Source organism: Grammomys surdaster, unplaced genomic scaffold (genome assembly GCF_004785775.1).
Source record: "Grammomys surdaster isolate TR1022 unplaced genomic scaffold, NIH_TR_1.0 549, whole genome shotgun sequence".
In the NCBI taxonomy this organism is placed as follows: domain Eukaryota; kingdom Metazoa; phylum Chordata; class Mammalia; order Rodentia; family Muridae; genus Grammomys; species Grammomys surdaster.
The window spans coordinates 6,030-17,577 of record NW_021604968.1 but is presented as its reverse complement, the minus strand read 5'-3'; the positions used below and the strand labels follow the sequence as shown (position 1 = coordinate 17,577).

Sequence of the window (11,548 nt, the reverse complement as noted above, 5' to 3'; positions counted from 1 at the left end):
TTAAATATTTAATTGAATAACAACAGCAAGCAATAATGAGTAATCTGAAGTAAACGCACTCCCATCCACTATACCTGAATGAATATGAAAATGCATTCCAATTACAATTCTGTGTTTTGAAGAAACTGAGATCACAAGACTCTTGTCTTGTTTTCTTACAAGCATTCAGAATTTTCCTGGACCGCTTTCCAACAGTTAGGACTTTATTCTTGTCTTCTTCATTCACCTTATACTTAACTTCAAAGCCAAGACTGATCAACAGCCAAGAATTCCAGCCACTGTTTAGTCTCAGTTGAGACCAACCACTTGCTAGCACCTTCCTTCCTCAGAAGCTCTGTTCTTTAAGCACTAATGTCCACACTGCAATGACACTTCATAGCCAGATGGTGGCACTAGTGTCCAGAAATCTCTAGCATCCTTCCCACACAGTCAATGAGAATTGTGAGTTCATGAAAGCCACTATAAACTCTTGATATCACTTTGGAATTTGGAAGGCTTGGGAATCTCTTTTTATTTTACTAGAGTTAGACAAGTACTTTAAAGTGGCCTAAGGGGTTGGGAGATAAATATGGAAGCATCCTCATATATGCCTATTAAATTTGGTGGGTGGTTGTTAAGAACTGGAGGCTTAGGGTCTCCAGGTCCCTCTGAAGGCCACTATGTTTGGTTCAGGATCCAGGCACCTCTACAGTTGGGAAGAGCTGGTGGAGTGACTGAGGATATTGTTCTCTGTGATCAGCTCCCTCCTGTTGTTCCTCTGTGTGTCACAGGCTTTCTGGTCATGTAAATGACATTAGTCACATGTGCTAAGAGATTAGCACCAATTGAGCAATATCTTAAGATACTTATACCTAGATATTTTAAGGTATAGCTGAAGGCCTGAGTACATGGTGTGTGTGTGTGTGTGTGTGTGTGTGTGTGTGTGTGTGTGTGTAAAGGCAGGTCTACATATATCAAATCCAGCTTCCCCAGAAGTGCATAGATACTTTAGGTGATAAGTATATTTGAGTGATAAGTTTTCCTGCTTTGCTTTTTGTCTTACTCAGAGTTTTCCTGCTGTGAACAGACACCATGATGAAGGCAACTCTTCTAAGGACAACATTTAATTGGGGCTGGCTTACAGGTTCAGAGGTTCAGTCCATTATCATCAAGACAGGAACATGGCAACATCCAGGAAGGCATGGTGGAGGAGGACAGCTTCATCTGAAGGCTGCTAGCAGAACACTGGTTTCCAGGCAGCTAGGATAAGTGTCTTAAAGCCCACACCCACAGTGACACACCTACTCCCACCAGGCCACACCTACTCTACCAGGGCCCCACCTTATGAAGTTGCCACTACCTGGGCTGAGCATATACAAACCATCACATTTCCTATTTGGTGCCTTTGCAGCTTAATGCTACAGTTGTGTTTGTAGAACTGCCACACACTTAGGGCTTCATGGGTAGAAATATGATCTTGGCCTGCTTGGTCAAATTAATATTTAGAATGAGGAGGTTGGTTTCTTTGAAAAGTTAGGTCATTGTCACAATGTAAAAGTGAAGATAGCTATGTTGTCTACTTCCCACATGGCCAGGGCTTTGAGAATGGTTCTGCTCTCAATGGGGTAGGGTTATGAGATGAGAGGTTATGATGCTGACAATAGCATTTACGTTTCATATTATCCATCAGAAGCCTGCGTGATAATCTTGACACTCCTACAGACCCAAGCCAAGAACTTTTTTTTTTTTTTTTTTTTTTTTTTTTTAGGTTTTTCGAGACAGGGTTTCTCTGTGTAGTCCTAGCTGTCCTGGAACTCACTCTGTAGACCAGGCTGGCCTTGAACTCAGAAATCCGCCTGCCTCTGCCTCCCGAGTGCTGGGATTAAAGGCGTGCACCACCACCGCCCAGTCAAGAATTTCTTTCTAGCATTCTTGTCTTTGGTTCTCAGAGTCCTGCTTCAGGATAACAATCACGGACACACAGAGAGAACTGGCTAAAAGAACTTTACTTGGATATAAAGGAAGAGGACACTCAAGAACACAACATGGGACAAATAACAGTCTTCTTTAAGATCTCAAGTCATATGAAAAATGGATTCATCTTGTTCTTAGTGCTCAGCGGCAGCAGAATCGGTAGATGCGGCCACGGTAACGGCAGATCCCAGAGAGCTGTTCTCCAAAACCACAGCGTGTGAGTCTGCAATAGCAGGTCAAGCCTGACTTTACGTCTGGGGATACAGAGATCATATGAAGTACTTAGTGCCTGAATCAGAAGGGCAGGAAGAGATCTCGGGCAAGACATGTGCTGGGTGAAATGGGTTCTCCACATTCATCATTAGTGACAGCAGGATGAGCAATCACAACCAACATTAATAAATATCCATGGTAAGCACAAAACTGAAGGCTACTCCTCATTTGTCTTAATGTTATTTTCATTTTCTGTGCTCTTGCTATTACATAAATATCTAAACACACATCTCCAATTCCTAAAATATAATAGATGCAATAAAATAGACCAAATCTAGCCATTAAGATCAGGAAGAAAAAACTAGTCACTAAGTCTCTTTCTGTATTAAACCCCATGATATTCACAAACAAATCTTTCCAGAAAGAAATTGATCTATTTGCCTCTTGTTGTTCAATGAGGAAAATAAAGAAGTAATAAAGTCGCCTAGGTGACCCAAATTCAGAGCTTACCTCTACCCCTTCTCTCTACTCCATGTCCCTAGCATGATGTTGTCACTCACCTGTATCTTGGAGAGCAGTGCCTTTATCCCCTCCAACGGATATGAAAATATCCTGGTCCTCCTCTACCAGGGGCTCCCTGTCTGAATCCTCCTCAACTCTTCCTGGGGGAGATTCTGCCTGGGTCTGGAGAGCCAGCAGGAGAAGTGTGGTGAGCAGAGTGAGCATCCTCATGGCTGTGGGTTTCCTAGGGGATGAAAAAAAATCAGGAACCATGTGTATTTGTGGTGTGTGTGTGTGTGTATGTGTGTGTGTGTTTGTGTGTGTGTGTGCGTGTGCATGTGTGTGCCTGTGTGTGTCTGTGTATATGTGGGTTGGCCTACGTGAAAAGGATTTGAGAGAGGCCATGCAGTTAGAAAGGGTCTACACTGATAAGGAAAGGGATTTGTCCTAATGGTCTTCTTGATACTCTTGATGTCACAGCTTCCCTCATGACAGGTCTTGTTCCATGCGTTTGGTGACTCCTGTGATTCTATGCAAAGCACTGGTCTAAGAAAGATGAGTGTTTATTCGTTCTACTTCTATGCAAGTAAGAATGACAATTGAAACAGTAAGTATTAAAGCATACACCCAATTATTTCATGCACAATTGGAACTTTATCTCAAATAAAATGAATTAAAGACCTGGACATAAGACTTAAAAGCATAAAACTACTAGAAGAAATTTCAGAACTGGGTCTGGACAGTGATGGGAAAAAGGCCGGTGGGCAATTGGGATTGTGAGATTGCACTGGGCTGTGCAGCTTCTGCACAGGAGAGGGAATAAGCAGTGGGGTGAGGGGGGCAAGCTGGAAGATGGTAGAAAAGTTTAGCAAAGCATACATCTGAAAAGAAACGAATACCCAAAACGTATAGACAATGTATGCAACTCAGTAACCAAAACCAAGCAACTCCAAGAGATAGTTCTTAAAGTAGAAAGACATTTTAAAGATTATATTATTATCCCTACTGGAATGACAAGGAAGACATTTGTGTTTTGGCAAAAGTTTTGTGAGTTTCCCCTTAACCAGGTATTACTGTTCATCCCAGCTACCAGAGGCCCAGACAGAAGAACCCTAGAAGGGTGTCTGATGATGTGGGCTCCTCCAGAGCAGTCTTGCCTTTAGGGAGTCTATTGCAGCTAGGCCTCAAAGACATATCCATACTTTAAAAGTTACTTTCATTACTTACCCTTCTGATATGCAGGGAGAGCAGAGCAAGAGACACAGCACTCTTCTGTCCAGACCTTGGAAAACAAGAGCAGCTGAAACAACTTGGAACAGCCTTCCCCTATATAAGGGTCACTTGTGATGTCTTAATTTTTTGTGCTTAATTTCTATTGGATACCTCAGACACCTGTGGTGCAAGGAAAGTTAAGTAACGTGGAAAAGCTGGCGGCAAAGCTGGGCTTCCCAAAAAGACTTCTTCTTTATCTTTTCTAGGACTAGACAACACCCATTTGCCCATCGCTGCTCACTCCAAGGAGCTAGAACTTCATAGCTCTGTGACTGAGGCTTAATCACTGGTATGAGAAAGTATGAAAGAGTACACAGCAAATGTGTGGCATTCAAATCATGGCTTATGCTTTGTGGAGATGACTAGAATACATCTTCAATGAACATGTAAAGAAGGATTTGAAAACTAGTTGTCAGTTAACCTCCCCAGGACCTAAGTTACAACCTTTAGAACTAGGTAAGCCATTCAGCAGAGTAAGGACATTGCACTATGGTGAGATTGTACATTGGTTTTGCTGTGAGACTCTGCAGGTTCTAAGGAGTCTCTCATGTGATTGAAGTATATTTCTCAAGTCATTCTCTGAAAGGACAGCATGCAACTGCTTGTGGTCACCAAATACAGCTAAACAATTCTCTAGATCCATATGGGCAAAACACTCGTGCCATTGTTCCCTGAGACATACAATGTCTTCTGAATGTCCCCCTGGCAGGACAGATGGCAGAGTGATTGGGATTAGCTGGTCTACCAACTGATGTGTGCACAGAGGCCTTATGCCTAAACCAGTACTGGCCATATATAAAGACAGTGTTTGACCTAGCTTGATCAGAATGGACATTCCATGCTGGATACACACTGGCTTTCTACCATCTAGTTCCTAAGAGGGAAACCAGTGCTTTGAGATGACTTTAAGTCCTCTGACACTGCTGTCAGAATGCAGGCTTGTCCCAGCTCCTCTTCAGCATAAACATGGCAATTTCTTGACCAGTAGCAAAATCTCATACTTGTAAGCATGCTGTATGTTTGTCTCCAAGTTTTGAAATGTTAATATTTCATTTTATCTTTGCTAGATGATGCTCGGATCAGAATGCGTAAGTCTTACTAAAATTAATGTATGAAAGTCATACTCCCAAAGTTATGATGCTCACAAGTGGAGTCTTCTAGAAGAGGATTGGGATAAAAGGGAAGAGGCCCCAGGGATAGGATAGTTCGCTCATAAAAGAGGCTCATGATACTAGCTTGTTCCTTTTACAGGTGCTAACATTTTCTGAAAATGTCATTTATAAACCAGGAAAAGCGCCATCAACACAGAGTAAACCTTTTGACACTTTTATCTGAGACTTCATAGCCCTCAGAACTGCAGGAAATTGGTACCATTAGCTGTGCATAATACGATTATTATAAGATTTCGTATGTGGCCTCCTGTTATAAAGACAAAATGAACTGAGGCAGATGTTCACACTGGAACCCATCTGTCATACTTTGAAGAACTCTGAGTCTTGTTATGAGAACCCCAGGGAAAAAACTGAGGCCTCTTATAGTGGTAGACCAGAAATATTTATGGGCAGATCTCTTAGGAAAAACATATTTTGGTTTATAATGTATAGAAATAGCCATCATCAAAACCCACTCTGCTTCAGACAGTTTGATGATGATCCCTCCTTCCTGAGCCAGGATAGATGGTTGTACTCTGCACATCTGGTCTCAGATCACAGCCTGTCTCAATTTTCCTCCCGACACCAGGACCAACTGTGTAAATCTAAGAGAACCACTCATCTCTGTGCCCATGGGACTGACCAATGTCCAAATGATAAACATGTGTTAGAAGGTGTGTGTGTTGTTTGAAATCCATTCCTTCTTGTTATGGTATCTTACATGGCAGTAGGAGAGCAGAACATGATCATGTACAGTGAGAGAACATGTGACTTGTGTGCATTATTTTGAATATCAACATTTGCTTTGTTAATGCACTGATGAAATGGGAAATTCATCTTGTCAACCAACGTTTCTCCAGAATGACTCAGAAAACACATCTTAGATAAGTGTCATAAAGTCTTGTACTATATTGGATGCTTTGATGAACAACTTCTTCTTCATTATTTATCCAGATTTCTGCAATGCGGATGCAGAGTTAGTGTGCAACCAAGTGGGGTTCATCTGTCCTTGGGGATGGATTTAGTGGGGTGGGCTGGATGGACCTGGTGATTGCTAGAACATGAGAAGAACTAGCAAGTGTTTTCTTTTCCTTAGGATTTAAAACTACAAAGCCTTTCTAGATCTGCCCTTTATTCTCTCTCTCATCATATGAGAGCCATCAGTAAAGGAAAGAGAAAGAAAGGCCAGAACAACACCTTTATTTCCCAAATCAGTCAGTTTTTCTAATCAGAATTCCTTCTTATGGTTCTCAAGAATTTGAGTGAAAATGCTGAGGCAGGGGTGTTTCCTGAACCTTGAATCCAAGACTTCAGTTTACACACACGGGAAGTGTGGACATTCCTAACACACAGCATCTCACATGAAAGACCTGGATACAAGTGTTCTGGGTACACCCTGGGCATCAGAGTTTCCAGCAGACTTTCAAGTGAAGCTTTATTGAGGTAAACTATCAAAGAACCAGGGTCTTCAGCATTAAGGGACAGGAAGGCAGTGGAATAGGTTACAAACCAGGAGATTTAGATAAACACCCAAATTGGGGAGAATGTAGGCAATGGCAAGTGTGAGGGCATGTGGTCATTGGGTAGAGAGCTTCAGAGAGTGAGGTGAGGGTCACTGTCACCTAGGGTTCAAGTATTAAGAAGTTGGGAAAGTGAGTATCTGGGCCACTTTAGATTGGAGAATCTTTTCCTCTAACATGCAAGTTTCTTAAATGATCTGTGGAACTTTGAGAGGCAAAGTAAGTTGGTAAAGCTCAGAAAAATATGTTCTCTTAATCCACTATATTATGTTTCTGGTTGTAGAAAGAGTTCATAAAACCAAACCTTCAAATAGAAATAAACTCTTTGTGCTGGAGAGATATCTTTGTGTATTGTAGCTCTGTATATTTTACATTATTGCCAAGAGCTATCCCCCAGTAGGAGGATGGATAAAGAGAATGTTGTATACATATATAATCACTGTGTGTGTCTCTGGGTGAACATACATAGTAGAACATACTCAGCCATAAAAACATGGACTTTTTAATAACTGAGACAATACTGGAGGACACTTACTGTGTAATATCCAGACACACAACCAGGAGAACAACATGTTCTCACATATCCAAGATAAAAAGCAATGTAATAGAAAGTAAGAATAGAATACTTGCTACTAGTGGCTGGTAAGATCAAGGGATGCTAAGAGAAGATTGGTCAATGGGTACAGAATTACAATTTGGTAGGAGCAATGAGTTCTGGTGGATTATTACACAATGACATGGTTGTAAATAATAACGAATTATGTATTTCAAAACACCTAGTACAGTAGAATTTCAGTGTTTCACCATAACAAAATTATAAGTATCTGAGGTGACAGATATGCTGAGTCCCCAATTTAATCATGTCACAATGTGCACATATATGCATGAAGACTTACCATTATGCACCTAAAATTTTCACCACTATAATTGGTCAGGTTAAAAGGAATGAACTTCTGCATTTTACAAGAAAATTTAATCCTAAACTGCAAAAGGGGGAAGGAAGAATATATGACCTTATTGCATCCAGGGTCAAGAATGTGCAACAGGGACAGGTGTTGGAATAGACTCTCTGGAGACAAAGACAGGAGAGGCTTTTAGCTATGTGAGTTAGAGGAGAGGCCTTGGAGAACGTTAGTAGGGAGGTTGATCAATGTGATTGTGTCATGTGCTTGCTGACTGACACTTACTGGAGTTATGCTAACTGTTCCTGGAGACAGAGAACCTATGCTCTTAGATGATTACATTTCAAAAGAATGACCCCACACTTGACTTAATTACTAAATTTATTTTGCCCAGGTCAGGAGTGACTTGTTTAAAGATAGAAATGTCTTGTGGGACTTTGGTAACTGCCTATTATGTTTGTGATCCAGTAATTGGTATTCTGTAACACTTGAGGCAAAAAGAGTTATACTGGCTAGAGTTAGACTTTTTCTATTAACTCAGTTAGTGCAGCTGCTATCTGTCACGGTTGCTATAACAACTACCAAGTAAGATGCCTCTAGGATCCTTTCTTCCTCAAAGTGTGATGTGGATATTCAATTCTCCCAGTATTGTTCCACCCCTATTGAATGCCCCCCAAAAATGTCTGCTGGTAACACACACCCTCTGTGCTACTAGCAGCTGCAATATCCAATTCACTACCATAGCTGTCCTTTCATCAGCACATGGTTTTCCCTGAAGGAGTGTGTGATGATTTAGAGCCTGACTCTTAGCACTCTGTAGCATGAATGGAGACTCAGGCTACAAGGAGAACTGTCTACTGACTTCCTTATTTATGTTGGATATCTCTTCCAAGCTGCATTAAGCCCTCCAAAGCTATAAGGTAACTCACTGGAGTGTGCCTTGCAGAGCATACTGCAGTCATTAGACTTGGACACTTTCTGTATATGAAGAAGTTTTCTGTATAGAAAATATGGTTTGTCCTATATGAGTGTAGGCACATTATGGTGTATCTGCTTTCCATTCTACCCATTCTGTCTCTAACTTTTTCTAATATTGATAAAAGTGATCTCCATGGAGCCAAAAATAACCCAGGGCTTAGAAGCCAGAGGCATAATCCAGGCCTGGTTCATTGAAACGTCAACACTTTTAAAGGATACAGTAGCGCTCTACAAAATAAGATTTTAGAACTATATAGACCTGAAGCCCAAAGTGGTTGTTTTAATCAACATATAGGCGACATCTTTGACAGTGAGTCAAGTCTACATGAAGGCAGAAGCAAAGTCAGGAGAGGCATGTGGCAGGATCATGAGTATTCTGAGCTTTTCTTTACATTTTCCATCTTAACCTGGAGTTATCCTTAAAGTGTTAGTATTTGGAACCAGTATTTTGTAAATAAAAGCCAAATTATTTATTCATTTTAAAGGTCTCTTGGAAGGTTCTGGTACTTTATATAGAGTCTTGACTGAGCCTTATAGCAAACATCGAAAGAATGCGAACACACAGGAAGCATAATGTGAGAAATTTATTGAAGATGAAGAAGAAGCTCAAGTGGACTGGCAATCAGCACTCAGCATCAGTGGCCTCAGCACACGTGGTTGTCTTTTCCTCTCTGATCTCCATGGTCAGCCGCAGTAGAGTATGTGGCTTAAGGGACCATTGGTGCAGGTCCCAGTAATGCCTTCTCCATTTCTTCAGGATCTTGTTCTCCAGTAGCATTTCAGATTTCTTGAGACTGGAGACACAAAAAGAATCAGGCATTAAGTTTCGAGGTTGGCAGCATGGAATAGTATGTGATCCTATGAGGATGTGTGATACAGTATGAATGCTCTGTGTGACCACAGTACAGCCATCAGCATGGTCATCTCAACAAATAATATTGATTATTTATTAATAATAATTCAGGGGTGATTTTCATGCACTTGAAAACCATTCTGATGTATCTTTAATTCCTGTGTTCCTTTTGTCATCATGTAGGCCCTTGAGTGTACTGTTAAATTGATTCAAAGTTCATTTACACAAAGAAAAATTTCTCCTCATACCTAAGACCACTCCTTCTGTTCTAGAAGCATCTACTCAGAGTATTGGATTGCTCTGCATTCTGGTGAACTTCCCATGTGTATTTTTTTATAGTAAAAGGCTTATGAAAAAGGAATTCAGCCGGGCGATGGTGGCGCACGCCTTTAATCCCAGCACTTGGGAGTCAGAGGCAGGCGGATTTCTGAGTTCTAGAGTTCGAGGCTAGTCTGGTCTACAGAGTGAGTTCCAGGACAGCCAGGGCTACACAGAGAAACCCTGTCTCGAAAAAAAAAACCAAAAAAAAAAAAAAAGAAAGAAAAAGGATTTCAACTAGCATTATTTCACTCTCACCGCTATGAATGTAAAAGGAAGTAAAATAGAAATTCCAAGGGAGCCAGACTACTCTCCACAGGATTCTAGGGCTCATCTTCAAACCTCCCTTGGGAGTTTCCAAGACTCCATCACACTGGATACCAGCACACAATTGCATCTTGAAGAGCAGAGACTTTTGAGCCTTCAAAAAGACTGATACATCCTGGTCCTGTTCTCCTGCCTGCTTCTCAGTTTTAGTCCCTTCATCTGTCTCTTAGGATCAGTCTGGACCTGGAAGGCCAGCAGGACAAGGGCAGAGAGGAGGACAAGAGTCACCTGGAGGATTGGTGAGCAGGAGCCCAGTGTGTGGAGAGTCCTGGGGAGCCAGCCTGCATTTATAGAGCAGAGACAGGCCCCACCCTTACACAAAGCACTCATTGATGGGAACTGAGGGAGGCTGCTGCCCTCAGGATCCCTTTGATGTTCCTCTGTCCTCATGGCTTCCATTGTGATGTTGCTCTGTGTGTTCAGTGACACCCCCTTCTTGCTGATAAGGATGAAGGGGCCTTGCTATCTTCCTCTGTCTCCCATCTGCTTGAGCATTTGCCTCTCAGTGGTCAGGAAAGGAAAGAACTGGGCACTGTCTAATTTAATAAGCTCAGCTCATGGAACAAAGGATATTTGTGCTTTGAATCTGGAGCCTGCTCTTCTCAGAAAGTCTGGACCCTGGATCAGACCTTGACCAGGCTGACTGGATAGTCAGTTATTTGCATGATTCAGAGTATTATAAATCATCCTCATGAAGGATAACTTTGTGAACCCCCTATTTTGGGGCTCTTATAGAGAAAGTAAGAGTGCCTTATTGTGCCCCCTAGTGAATCAAGTTCAAGAGACAGAGTTTTTTTCAGAGTGGAGCTACAGTGGGTTGTTCTAAAGAAGGCAATGTAATGGAACACATCTCAGAAGAGTGCCTTTTCACAATTGGAGACCCTCAAGCCACGTGACATTCCACATGTCTGAGTTTATGTAGTGCTATTTCCTTTATAAAATGAGAAGTGACTTATAAGAAACGACATCCACAATGTAGAGAGGGTCACAAGCTGCTACCCAATCTCAATAAGTGCTGCCATGACCATGTCATACACGAACTGTTCTGTCTGTGTTTCATCACATTCCTCTCACTACATACACACCAAATGGTACAGACCATCTTGATGTTTTCAGTCACTGTATGAAGTCCCACTGTCACATGTGTCTGCTCATATTTCAATGTTAATAAATACTATTCATTTGTCAAAGTGTTTGTATTTACAGCTCTGTACAATAGTTAACATAGCAACGAGAAAACTATTTTACACACACATTAAACAGACACACATATTATTGTTTAATTGGACATGACCTCTTGAATACCTCTGTAGACTTAGATTTATAAGTCAAACTGTACATGTTCTACTTCAGACACATTATTGTCTCTCCTGATTGTCACAGAGTTGGTCTCAGTAGCACTTATTAAAATTTGCATGCTCAAAAAGTCACCGTGCTCATGTGAAGGGTTCATATTACTGGATTTTCACTTTCTGTTCTTCCTACCATTGTTTAGTACAGAACTGGCCATTGATATCCCAGAGAATGCTGAACCAGCACAATCGATCCTTCAAGAAGAAT

General features: G+C 41.4%; 1 protein-coding gene across 1 annotated transcript; it reads right to left on the bottom strand.

Annotated features, from left to right (window-relative positions):
- Window positions 1–1,965: 1,965 nt before the first annotated feature.
- Window positions 1,966–2,898, bottom strand: LOC114633194 (neutrophil antibiotic peptide NP-2-like). Its single transcript, XM_028781807.1, has 2 exons — window positions 2,727–2,898; window positions 1,966–2,207 (listed from the first exon to the last, which is right to left on the bottom strand). The coding sequence occupies exons 1-2, from the start codon at window positions 2,896–2,898 to the stop codon at window positions 2,095–2,097; spliced, it is 285 nt and encodes a 94-aa protein (XP_028637640.1). The 3' UTR covers window positions 1,966–2,094.
- Between the last annotated feature and the right edge of the window lie 8,650 nt (window positions 2,899–11,548).